The sequence below is a fragment of the Gadus chalcogrammus genome, chromosome 23 (assembly GCF_026213295.1).
Source record: "Gadus chalcogrammus isolate NIFS_2021 chromosome 23, NIFS_Gcha_1.0, whole genome shotgun sequence".
NCBI classification, from domain to species: domain Eukaryota; kingdom Metazoa; phylum Chordata; class Actinopteri; order Gadiformes; family Gadidae; genus Gadus; species Gadus chalcogrammus.
Window position 1 is genome coordinate 15430131 of NC_079434.1, and position 13556 is coordinate 15443686.

Below are 13556 nucleotides of genomic sequence, written 5' to 3' on the forward strand. Positions count from 1 at the left end.
TGTTCACTAATTAAACTATTAAATCAAGTCAAAGTTGGTCAAATCTCATTATAAGGGTTTTATAAAGTATTCACTACGTATCTATGGATACCTATTGTTTGATTTACAACCCTAACCGTTGCTTTCCTCTGTCAACATGTGTCATTTAACAATGAAGAAACCGAACATTTCTGTTTGTATGCGTCTGCGTATCCGCATATTACAGCCCAATGGGCATGATTAAAATGTAATCTCGTCCTTCCAGGGGGTAAACTTCCCTAAAGGCTTGGGAAATAAAAGTAACTGAATAATTTAAGTCTAGGCATTCACAAACATACACACACACACACACACACACACACACACACACACACACACACACACAGACACACGTACACACAAACACACAAACGAACGCATGTAGTAGAGTAGTACATACACACGCATGCACACAAACACAAAAACACACACGCACACACACAAGCGAACACGCACACACACACGCACAAACACAGAACAAACCCAATAAGGAATATAAACAAGATGTTTTATAGATGTTTTCCATATGCAGTACAACAAGCTAATCAGGGCATATTTACACATGTCAGTGGCGCTGCTCTGGGGCAGTGTGTGTTCAGGCTGGATCAGTGCTGTGGTAGGAGAGCGATGTGTGTTGCTGTACGCCGGCAGTCTAAAGCACAGTGACCCATGACATCGAACCAAAGTCTGTCCTTAGGGGGAAAGTGAAGGTGTTTAATAGGGTGTTCACGCCCTGTTACCTGGCTGACGGCTGCAATCTTGCCTCCCCCCCCCCCCCATGTCTTGTTTGTCAGTCAGGAGACGGTGTGTGTGTGTGGACTGATAATTAACCCACTGATGGAATGTTGAAGGCTTGCTATAGCACATAGTACACCGCTTGGAGTTGGCTTGTTTATTTTTTTCTAACTAGTAATATATAGGTTTTTACGCTGCACTTTGTTCATGGTGAACTATTCGTAAACCATGAACAAGGCTGACTTGTAACTTAGAATTAAATTATAATTTGTTATTAGTTTGATAGTAGTGTCCTTGTTCTTTGGAGCTGGGTTATTCATATCTATAATTATAAGCAAAATCCTTGAAAGCGGGAATAAAATACTAGGTTTCCATTTGAAAGGTATTTATGCGCTCAGCCAGACACACGCCCACACACATACTTTTACGTACCGCCATTCCTTTTACTTGGGCGTACAGCTCTGGCCTGATCCCATGACCTTTACCAGTGAACTTTATCATCCCGAAGTGGCCTTTGGGAAGAGTCGTTTAATGTCCCCCAATCTGTTGTGACTTTAGTGAATGTCATATCTATTCAACAGAGGAAGGGCTGCATAGATCATACCACTTGAGGACGATGTTTATCATGGGTGTGTTAATATTAGAGTGTGTGTCCGTTTGCGTACATGTGTCTGTGTGCGTTTGCGTGTGAGTGTAGGTGTGTGCTATGTGTGTGCATGTGTCTAAATATGTGTGCATTTGTGTGCGCGTGTGTGTGAATAGGATTCCGTGTGTTTAAATGTGTGTGTGTGTATGCGGGAACATTTAGTTTGTCCATGTGTTTAAGTGTGTGTGTGTGTGTCTATGTGTCTGTGTGTGTGCGCTGGCGTGCCTGCGTGTGTGTGCGCGTGTGTGTGTGTGTGTGTGCACATATGTATGCATTAGGTGGGTGTTGAGAGTGAGAGACGCTGAGAGTGACACTCTCATTACAATCGCTGATGGATGACCAGCAAGGCACATGGTTTCTAAATCAGGCCGGACACTTTTCAACTCTTCACAACTTACCTCACTGGTGGCTGACAAACACTTTGCAAGGTATATATATTCAGACTTGCATCAAGCCTGGCCTGGAATGTGAGTGAGCACTCAGTATTCTGCCAGCGTTTTGACTTGGGCCTGAGGTCCACTATTGACCATGAGTGACCTGATAAACAACATGACCGTGATGGGTGCAGACAATGTACACGTGATGGATCGGGGAAAGAAGAAAAGGCTGAATACATACTTGTATGTAAGAAACGTCCTGGTACTACGACAAACATTTAAAAAGTTATTGCTCTCACGCACACACATACTCACGCATGCACACTAATTCCTCAACGACTATGTGTCTCACTGCATTGTTCTGGGAAAGGATACAGTCTGGATAACGAGGGATTAATCCTGCCCAGCCAGACCCAGAAAAGCTTAAAGAGTTTGGTTTTGCATCGCCCACTCTCTCACTTCCAGTTGCGGGGGGGGGGGGGGGGGGGGGGGGTTGATTAATAGCCCCTCCACTTCAAACAAACACACACACACACACACACACATACACACACCTACACTCTCTCTCCTCCACTCCCATTACCCTCTGCATACAGATGGGATGTCAGGTTGAAGGTGGTTGGAGAACAAACACAGCATGTGTGGGGAGTACGCAACCTAATATATATGAGAGTCTAGACTCACACACACAGACCTCACACACACACACACACACAAAATCAAACACACAAACACACACACCCATACACACACAATCAAACCCTCGCACGCACGCACGCACGCACACACGCACACACGCACGCACGCACGCACGCACGCACGCACGCACGCACACACGCACAGTGCACTGTACGTCCAGTAGCAGGACATGCGACAGACCCCGTTCTGTTTTATCACCGTGGTAACGGTTAGGCCCATATACGTTGTGGCGCGTGTTACTGCGCCAGCAAATGTGTCTTCTTAAGATATTACTCCGTTCTTCGTTTGCGATTTCGTAAGCTTGGCGATTTCGTAAGTTTTTCCGAGGCTGCGCTGGCAGTATTGCAATAGGGGAGAATGTCTATCACAGGAGTTGTCAAACAAAAGATGGAGGTAAGCAGCATAGGCAGAACGGACAGAGATGGAGTCTACCAGTAAACGTTGGTTTAGAGGTTATTCACAGAGAGAACTGAAACCCTCTTTGCAATTGTCCGTGTCTGTCTTAAGACGGTTATCATCGAATTTTCATCAAATTCATTATGGATAATATGTCTTATTGGAAGAGTCGGAAAAATCGGTTGTATATCTTTTTAATTTATGCACAATAACACAGGCAAACTTAAAAAAAGACGTGAAAAAAAAAGTTACAACCGTTGAAGAACCTAACATTTTCTGAATGTATACTTTAAACGAAAATGCTAGAATGTACTTGTGCTCTGAGTGGATTTATGGGTAGTGTATGTTAACGTTGAAATCCATACGTACAATTAATTAAAGGTCAATGCTGGCCTCAGAAATACTTTTCAGATTAGTAGCAGAAGATAACAATGGACACTATCAAAATTTAAAAATTTCTTTACAAAAAATATAAAAATACGGTGACAAAAACAGAAATTGATGAAGGCCATTGCGTTTTGGAGTACTTTTTTTTCTTTTCTGAATGCACATAAACCATTACTTCCTTCAAACTTAAACATTTTTTGATTTCCTTTTATTTACTGGAGATATTGAGTAAATGCATTTATAAAAAACTACAGCGATAAGCTTCAAATTGTATTTACTGTACAGGAACAACAAATGCCCCAAAAAAAGTTTTACAGATATATTTCAATTGCTTGTTTGCCGCAAGTTGCATCGGACCATAATAAAACCAAAATAAATGGGTAATAAGTAAAAGGAACCAAAACCCAGATTGAACTAGACCAGTTTTAAAATATCTACATACTTGTATGGGAGCGAGGGGGCTGGATGGAGGACAGGATGGTGGTAGACGATACAAGCCATACGGTCTCACAGCAGACCCAATTCTTCCTCTTGTTTTGGGGGGGAACTCCCACGGCCTAGAACCACAGGTGAAAACCAATCCGGAAGCAGAATGTCCCCCAAACATCGGGAATGCGCGTCAACCATGCAAACAAACAAACCCAACAACAACAACGAAAGGAGCGGGGGGGGGGGGGGGGGGGGGGGTGGGGGTGGCTAGAGGGGCTGGGGCGGGGGGGGGGGGGGGGGGGGGAGGACACATGACTTCATGCAGATCAAGATTTGGTGGTTGGTTATGTTTCTCCTTTTGTAGAACAAAAAACGACTTCTTATTAAAGAGGCGTCAGTGTTTGAAGAGATCATTTCCCTGCAATCTCTTAAGAGTTGGCTTTTTTTTTATTTAATTTTTTTCCGCCACCTTGACGGGAACACACACATACTTACACACACACACACAAATACAGCGAAAGAGCTTCCCAAGTGCACCCCAAGGCACCTGAGGGAGAAAAAAAGGGTGTGTGTTTCTCTCTGCCGGCGATACTGCAAGTCTTTTCTTTAATCGAATACCAGCTGGCATTTTTTTCTCAGCGGTCGGGTTGTCTCAGGCAAAAAAGATTTTTTTTTTTTATATATAAAGCAACAGTGAGAAAAAAGTTGAGGCTCTCAATGGATTTTGCGTCCTGATGTGCACAGGCCTCTAGGCTGTCGCTACGAGTGCTTTAATAGTCATCGTAGGTGTTCAGGTCGGTGAAGAAGGAATTGGTGTAGGTCTTTCCGGTGAGTTGAGGATTGAAGTACTTGTTCCTCTCCTCCAGGAGCAGATTGTTCTTGTTGAAGGCCTAGGCAATAGAACAGATGGATGGAGAGAGAGAGAGAGAGAGAGAGAGAGAGGGAGGGGGGGGGGGGGAGGGGAGAGGAGAGAGAGAGAGGGGAGGGGAGGAGAGGAGGAGGGAGAGAGAGGGAGAGAGAGAGAGCTGAGGAGAGAGAGAGAGAGAGAGAGGGGGGGAGAGGGAGAGAGAGAGAGAGAGAGAGAGAGAGAGAGAGAGAGAGAGAGAGAGAGAGAGAGAGGGTGGTCAGGAAAAAGTTATTTGCCTTGAAAAGGATCAAGCAATGATTCAGACCCGGATGGCAAGGTGAAACAAATCCATCTGACAAATCATAAAAAAGAAGCATTTCAAACTTCACAGTACAGCAACACAAATCAATGGGAGGCTGCTTGATGAATGAAACATTCATTTCCCTTAGCAAGGTCAGAGCATTAGCAAACAGACTGGAAAAACGACCTAACCACTGCTGGGCAAAAACCGCATCGGGATGTGTCCATGTGTCCAATTCTGTCATCTCTAATACTGAACGTAAGTGGCTTTTATGGCTTTCAGATTGGCTGTGCTCAAGGACGACCCGAACCATAAAAATCTATCAGGGAATGCATCTTTTTTTTTTTTTTTTGTGAAGCTATAAGTAAGCGATAAGCAATGGCGCAGTGGGGGTCATCGCCGCTGTGCCCGCGGTCACATGCTTAACAAAGAATGAGCCCCCTCGCCTACGCGGCAGCTGCACTCTGGGAAACATTAGCAATTTGGCAAACGGGTGCACGCACGTTCAATTTGCTCGTGAGTGTCCCCCCGACTCCCTTAGGGGTGAGGGGTTGTACTTCGACACGGGGTGCCTTTGCCTTCGCCGCTCAGAGATTTCGCTTCGGAAGGCGACTATGATGGGAAGTGAAAAGTGGAGCGGACAAAAGACCTAAGATGTATTCCACTCCCATCCCATTATGCGGATTTGTCCGCGGAAAGAGTTGTAATCAACAACTCCCGCGGCGCGGAGATAGTTTTGTATCTTGGCAAGTGGGCCCTTCGCTGCTTTTTTAGACAGCAGCTTGTGGAGCTGGTGGTTAGCTGTGTGTGCTCCGTCTTCGAGCCTTACGCCCTCTTTAATTGCTGGAGGACTGAGTGCGCGGGTTCTCTCGACGCAGCAAACAGAGAGGACTTAACAACAGGGCGCCGCCAGTGATGGTAGGCCGACAGGGAGGGGGAATTATGACCTATCATGGCGATTTAAGTTGTTTTTTCAGTTCTCTGTGCTACCGTCAGCCACCAAGCCATGCACTCGAGGAACCTGGCCCAAGAAATGGATGGAACAGCATGGGGGGGGGGGGGGGGGGGGAGGAGGGGGGTACGGAGATGGAAATAAAAGGGGAAGGCATGCAAATGGCCAGACTGAGAATGGGGAGGAAGGGAAGGATGAGGGAATTATCACAGCCCTTAGGAAGGAGGAGGAAGGAGGAGGAAGGAGGAGGTGGCGCAGGCTACTGTAGGATGAGTCGATGAAAGGGTTTTGGAGCGCAGGGGAGGAAAAAACAGAGAAAACTAGATTTGTGTACGCCAACCTGCCACACACAGGAAGTTGGAGGGGGGGCTCGTTGGGGAAGCAGGAAGTAGTAGAGGTTGTGTTTTTTGCTTTTTTTGAAAGAGTTGTTGCGTTGGGTTGGATTGGTTTGTGGGGGAGGGGTGGGGTGGGGGGGGGGTATTTTTTTTTATTTTTTTTGGAGAGGCGTGATGTTGTAGAGTGGTTAGTAGAAAATCTCCAGGCCACGCATGGACACGCCCATGTTAGCAGATAGTGGCTGGCGCATGCCGGGGTCGTCCAGTGGCAAGAGTACCGAGACGTCTGGCTGCAGGAGAGGAAGCAGAGGCACCAGTCATCCCACAGTCCCCGCCACAATGCAACGACCCGAGCCTCACCCACACCCGAGACCCGGGTCCAAACCCCCTCCACAACGCCCAAAACCCTGACATGTTTCAAATCTCTGCGCTTATGAACTCATATCGTACTGGAAAGCCTCCCGTTTGGCAGAGGGATAAAAGTGATATGTATTGTATCTGGCTGGCTGTGGTACACTGCACACAGTAATGCGATTAAATGTGTCAGCTACGTCGGGGGTTTGACGCAAAATATTGAATCTTGAAATGCGACAGCAGGTGTTCATCTTTCCTCACCACTGACACTCAAAGCAGGATAATGAGATCCTGGGCCATTCATGGTTAAAATATAGCTCAACATCTGAGTTATCTTGCAGTGCTGCTTTTGTGAGGGGCGTGGAGGGGAAGGGAGGAGGGGGGGGGGGTTGCCTTGTGGGAGCCAACAAAACAGGATTAATTTGAAACAAACCATTTTAATTTGTTTTTTCCAAACGTGCACTGTCCATATTTAAATTTGCTTCTAGCAGCTCAAGGAAAAAGGATTATGTTCATTGATTAGAGGAATTGCGTGAAGGATAAACACTTAAACATTCCTACCCTCGTCAGCACAGTGCAATGTTGTTGCGCCTCAGCACAATACATTATTTGGGCTAAAATCACATGCTTTGCTCTGGCATTTCAGTAAGGGGAACTAACACCAGTCTGTATTGGCCTGCATGAAATTTGATTTGTGGCTTACATGAAGTCCACCAAGTCAAGTGCTAAGCTGATTTATTTAAGGAAAAGAGAATCTGACCTGACTGGAAGGATTTGAGAGTTGAGGGAGGGTTGTAAATATTTATGCAAATAAAACATTGCATAAATAGGAGTCGAACTGGATGTCTTTTCACTCTGCAAAACGTAATTTGATTCTTTAAATAAAGTAAAACAAGTTAAGTGCTCAGCTGATTTATTTAAGGAAAATAGAATCTGACCTGACTAAAAGGATTTCAGATTTGAGAGAGGGTTGTAAATATTTATGCAAATAAAACTTTTTAGAATTAGGAGTCACACTTGATGTCATTAAAGTTGGCAAAATGACATTATACTGTCGGCCTCTTCACTTTGAACGCCAACACGACACGTGTTTCCCCCCCATGTGTGCGTCGAATAGATATCTATTTCGGTGCCATTTCAAGGGGCCCGGGACTTTGGCTGTTAAGGTTGCTAAGACCCGACAATTTAGAGCCCTGGGAACCTGAAAATACACCCGTCTGGAGGCCCGGAGCAGCAGGGATGAGTAATAATCACAGACACACCCAGGCGCTCGACGGAAAACCATGAACACCATGTTTTGATAGCCGGGCTGGAGCTGCTGTCTGAAATCCCTCCCCTGTTCCTGTGACTAATTCTGTTATTCCCTTCATATGATACAAGTCTAAAAGGTCTGGGACATCACTTTGGGTCACCCTGAGCAGGTTTAGAGTGTGTATAATTCACTTTTTGACGTCTGAGTTTCATCCGTGTTATTGTCTTGTCTAAGGTAATTTGGCAAAACTATTTTTGTCTATTTGTAATCCATTTATCTTGCATGCTTATTGTGTATTTAGTTGGGTCCTAATTCAGTTTGAAGTGAACTACAGCTTTTAACATCTCCTGTCGGATCTCTGGTCGTGTGGGTGTGTGTGTGTGTGTGTGTGTGTGTGTGTGTGTCTGTGAGTGTGTGTGTCTGTGTGTGGATTTGTGTGTGGGTGCGAGACAATCCCTTCTTCCCCTACAGGGAGAAGGTGTGCAGAAGACTGCAAACTACTTGAGCTGATACCCCTCTGCTAAGTATCGGTATCTAGTTGCATCCGTGCATATGAGAAACCAGTGACTGACACAGAAAGGCAAATCACCGGAATCAGACACACACACACACACACACACACACACGCACACACGCACACACGCACACACAGTGTGGGAGAGGGAAAACACAGACACGAAAATGTTAATACAGTGAACATCATGCGAATCGCCTAATCCAATCATGACAAAGACTGGGCGTAAAGTTACATGAAACGCTTGTTCCTCGACAGGAGACTGTGAAATTGACTGATTAGTGAATATGTTTTAGAGACAGCTGCAATTAAACTAGCAACAAATATCATGAGAGAGGCGTGGGGGGATGCTACGCCTGTGTTTTGTGTTCACGAGTTTAATTATAATTGAAAAGTTGCAAAAGCAGATGGCTTTATTCAAATATGCATACAAAACATCACGGCCATATAATGACTATGGGTATTACAGGTGGTGCGACGAAAATACGCTGGTAGCTTAGAGGTGCATCGCAAGAAGTTGTAATAAGTCTTCCCCGACACTACCCGCTCCGCCAAATGGTGAAATACCCCAAAAATACAATTAAATAAGAAACAGAAATCCGAGAGAACCCAACCGGACCCAAAACCCCCACCAAATGCGAAACCAATAGTGAAACCAAAAGCGAAAGCGAAACCAAATCGGGCACCGACCTTGATGGCCTCCACCGAGTCGTATTTGTCCAGCTTGTTGATGTGGTTGGTGATGCTGGTGTTGAGCGGCGCCGACACCGGGTGGATGACGGTGGCGTCGTGGGACTGCTGTTGGTAGCGCTGGCAGTAGGAGTACACCAGCAGGGTCACCAGGCAGCCCAAGATGGAGCTGCTCAGACCCACCGCCATCATGTGGAACAGGTTGAAGTCTGAGCAGGGCCGGGGTGTGAGGGGGGGGGGGGGGGGGGGGGGGGAGGAGGAGAAGGTCAGCGGGCGAATAGCAAAAAAAACGACGTGCCGTGAATTTTCTTATGACAACATATTGGGAGAATTTGAGTTGCAGCTGCTTGGAATTATTGACCGCAAACACACACAAGCACAAGCATACACACATAAATACACGCACACACATAAGCACACACACACACATACACAAACAACGTATTTACACACACACACACACACACACACACACACACACACACACACACACACACAACCACACACACACACACACACACACACACACACACACACACACACACACACACACACACACACACATAAACATAAACACACTTATTCACATCCACAGTATGTATATGCCGTATATCACTTACCTCCACAGTAAATCTCCTCTTGACTTGAGCGGGCAATGGAGACTTCTGAGGGGAGAAGAGGGGAGTAAAAAATGAGGGGAAGAATTAGGGGAAGATAGATTGTGAAGGTGAGAGTGGATATGAGAGCTGTACAGTTGGCAGGGAACAGATTATCATAAAATCCACCAGCTAATCAGGACTGGGGCACATGGAGTGGTTTATGAAAAGTATTGTCTCTCGTTAAAAACAAATGAACTACAAGACGTCGCTAATGAACCCTAATGGACTACGTTTCCCATTAAAATGGGATGAATGATCGGGTATAAAGGGGGAGGAGGAGGGGAGGTGGGAGCAGTAATCGTAAGACTCCTAAAGGGTTATTATATCACTATTAATCAACACAGACACTTCGGAAGAAGTCTCTTTTTACTACACTGCTCATCCCCCATCCTCAAAAATAACATTCGGATCCAATCTAAATCAGTATGAGCATAAGGAAACAGTTGGTGTGTGTGCGCGAGAGTGTGCGTGGGCGAGTGTCAAGCGACGATTTTGTGTCTCGTCATTCAGTCTGATCCGTTCCCAACAGGAACGTCAATGTTGTTCTAGCAGAGCGTGCGCGCCTGTGTGTAGGTGTGTGTTGGTGCGTGTGCTAGTGTGTGTGTGTGTGTGTGTGTGTGCGGGTGTGTTTATTGATGCATTGAGGCAGCGAACAGAGTCATGGTGACCTTTAGAGGCACCACACGCTGTGCTAACCATCCCTGGCGTGAGACAGGGATCAATGACCTTGAGCGCTCCCTACATAGTTGGCTGGCGATGCTGAAATCCTTACCAGGGGTGTTGAAAACTGTCTGGATGGGTATGTTTAGGGCAGAAGGGGGGCAGGGTAGGTCAGCGCATCGATGGGGGGGGGGGGGGGGGGGTTGGCATGCCACTCCTCCAGAAGTCTTGAATGTGAGTTGTTTTAAACTCCTACCAACGTCCGACACGTTTGGGAGCCGGCCGATTTGCTATTTGCTCTCGAGTGTACGACCGGAAGCAATACTATTTGGGCAAAATTGTGAGCGACGTGTGTGCACTTATTCAAAAGGCTGCTCTATTTGTTAACTCTTTTACCGTCTTTTTTTATGATTTTTCACATTTAACGTGATTTGACGCCACTCAAATCCAATCAGATCAAATCAAAGCGACTCCAATGCAATCTACTCAACAATCTAATCTAGCCCTCCATTCCATCTTCTAGTTTCAGACCGGCTACAGCGAGAACCACAGCGGAAAAGGAACAGACAAAGTAACCACCTAACCACTACTTTCTCACCCTATTTTCCTCAATGAACGAAGAAACAGCGGTCGGAATAGGGGGCTATTTGTAGGGTCTCGGGCCCCCATGTCTTTTCCCTGAATCACTAGGTTTATACCGGGCTGCGAGAGGAAAGCCAGCAGCTCTGCTCTGAGTGACACCATTATGGAACTATTACATCAGAGAACGCCGAGTTCAGCCCTGGCTGGTGGTGGGCAGAGCGGCCGGATCACATTGTCTCTCTTTGGCCAGGATTCACTGAGTAATCCCATTCACACGTATCCGTAATGGTAATAACCGGACCTCTCTGCACTGCGAGGTGTGGAGTCGGGGCTGTGGAGCAGTGCACGTTAAATCATGCATGAGTGCCCAAGCCTGTTAAACAGGAGGGGAATGGTGTAAGACGATGGGGTCCGTGTGTGGTTGTGAGTGTGTGTGTGTGCATGGTTGTGAGTATGTGTGTGTGGTTGTGAGTCTGTGTTTGTGGGGTTATGCGTGTGTGGTTGGGTGTATGTGTGTGTGTGCTTGAGCGTGCGTGTGTGTCTGTCTGTGAGTCTGTCTGTCTGTCTGTGAGTCTGTCTGTCTGTCTGTCTGTCTGTCTGTGAGTCTGTCTGTGAGTCTGTCTGTGAGTCTGTCTGTGAGTCTGTCTGTCTGTCTGTCGGTGAGTCTGTCTGTCTGTCGGTGAGTCTGTCTGTCTGTCTGTCGGTGAGTCTGTCGGTGAGTCGGTCTGTCTGTCGGTGAGTCTGTCGGTGAGTCTGTCGGTGAGTCTGTCGGTGAGTCTGTCTGTCTGTCTGTCTGTCTGTCTGTCTGTCTGTCTGTCTGTCTGTCTGTCTGTCTGTCTGTCTGTCTGTCTGTCTGTGCGTGTGCGTGCGGGTGTGTGCTCACCTGATATAAAGTTGGAGTCGGGCGGGCAGGGTCTGGTCTCGGTGCTGTTGCCTGAGCACTGGTTCCCAGTAGGGAAGAGGACATCGCAGTGGCGCACTCGCATCTGGGACACGGCCCCTTCACACTGGGACCAGTCTGACCAGCTGGACCAACTCTCTGGGAGAACGGTAACGCATGGAATACCGTTAACATAGAGTCAACCTCCTGATCCGTGGTAGTGTGTGTGTGTGTGTGTGTGTGTGTGTGTGTGTGTGTGTGTGTGTGTGTGTGTGTGTGTGTGTGTGTGTGTGTGTGTGTGTGTGTTTGTGTGTGTTGGAGTGTGTGTTCTTGTATGTGTGTCCGTCCGTCAGCTGATATACACAATATGAGCAGTGTGACTGTGAGTGCTTGTGCCGTTGTGTGTGTTTTCTGTGTGCCTGCACGAGTGTCTATACGCTGATAAAAACTGAACGGCTGTGAGTGTTAGTGGGAGCGCAAACGAGAGAGCAGAAAGAGATAGAGAGAGAGAGAGAGCCTGAGAGAGAGAGAGAGAGAGAGAGAGAGAGAGAGAGAGAGAGAGAGAGAGAGAGAGAGAGAGAGAGAGAGATCATGTCTTATCTATAAGTGCTTGAATAGGATGATGATGGACAGCGTAGCATTGTAATATTCTTCGCACGTAGACCAGAGTCTAGATCTGCATGTGTAGGTACTTTATTATGCATGAGGCCTGGGTCCTGTGTTACTTGCGCCTCTTGCGCTTGATGAGTGTGTGTACACGTGTGTGTATACCTGTGAGTGTCTGTGTGTATGTTTGTGTGTGCGGGTTGGTGTGTGTGTCTGTGTGTGTGGGTGCTTTCACCTGGACATTAAGCATGATGGCTTTGTGTGTTCATGGGAAGTGTGCATGTGCTTGTGTGTATGTGTGTGCTCATGCCTCCTGGAATACGTCTGTGCACGCCTTTGTGTGTGTGTGTGTGTGTGTGTGTGTGTGTGTGTGTGTGTGTGTGTGTGTGTGTGTGTGTGTGTGTGTGTGACTGAGTGTGGGTTGATGGATAGGTGCATGTACATTCATACCCATTCACTTTTCATACTTGTGCTTGTGAGTGTGCATGAAAGAGTGTGACGGAGTGTGTGTGTGTGTGCATATGAGTCATGTCTCGCACGTGCGTGTGTGTGTGCATGCACATGTGAACAGAGAGGAAGTGAGTGTGTGTGTGACAGAGAGTGTGCATGTGTGACAGTGTGTGTGTGTGCATGCACATGTGTGTGTGTGTGACAGAGAGTGTGCGTGTGTGACAGTGTGTGTGTGTGTGTGTACCTGGACAGGGCTGTGTGTTGCACAGGGCCTCCTCAGTGTGCAGGCCCAGGCAGATGTCTCCTCCGTGGGCCGGTGGGGGGTTGCTGCAGGTCCTGGTCCTCATGTAATGACCCCCCCCGCAGGTCACGGAGCAGCGCGACCATGACGACCAGCAGGACCAGCTCCCGTCCACTGACACCACAGGGGGGAGGGGGGAAAGCTTTATCTGACGTCACGTTGAAGGTTAAACAGACCACAGTGAATGTATCGTTGTGTATCGTTGTTTCTTCGTTTCTTCGTGTGTGTGTGTGTGTGTGAGCATGTGTATGTGGGAATGTGTGATTTTTTATGTGTGTGTGTGTGTGTGTGTGTGTGTGTGTGTGTGTGTGTGTGTGTGTGTGTGTGTGCGTCTGTGTGTGTGTGTGTGTGTGTGTGTGTGCGTGCGTAGGTATAGGTGTGCACCTCTGTATGGGCATGTGAGTGTATTGTATGAATGTGGGTGTGTGTTCTCCAGCTACCCGAGTGACTTCCCCATGAACCGGGTTTTCACCACTCAACATGCTG

General features: G+C 47.1%; 1 protein-coding gene across 2 annotated transcripts in view; it reads right to left on the bottom strand.

The window, feature by feature from the left end:
• Positions 1-4018: 4018 nt before the first annotated feature.
• Positions 4019-13556, bottom strand: part of sema5a (sema domain, seven thrombospondin repeats (type 1 and type 1-like), transmembrane domain (TM) and short cytoplasmic domain, (semaphorin) 5A) — a 123789-nt gene continuing 114251 nt past the window's right edge. Inside the window, exons 18-22 of one of the 2 annotated variants that reach the window (XM_056584325.1) lie at positions 13014-13184; positions 11717-11872; positions 9553-9594; positions 8933-9141; positions 4019-4577 (exon numbers count right to left, since the gene is read on the bottom strand). In XM_056584325.1, coding sequence (XP_056440300.1) covers positions 4458-4577; positions 8933-9141; positions 9553-9594; positions 11717-11872; positions 13014-13184 — 698 coding nt within the window. In that variant the 3' untranslated portion in view covers positions 4019-4457. Of the gene's footprint in view, positions 4578-8932; positions 9142-9552; positions 9598-11716; positions 11873-13013; positions 13185-13556 lie in introns of both variants that reach the window. The other variant, XM_056584324.1, reaches the window with a different exon arrangement.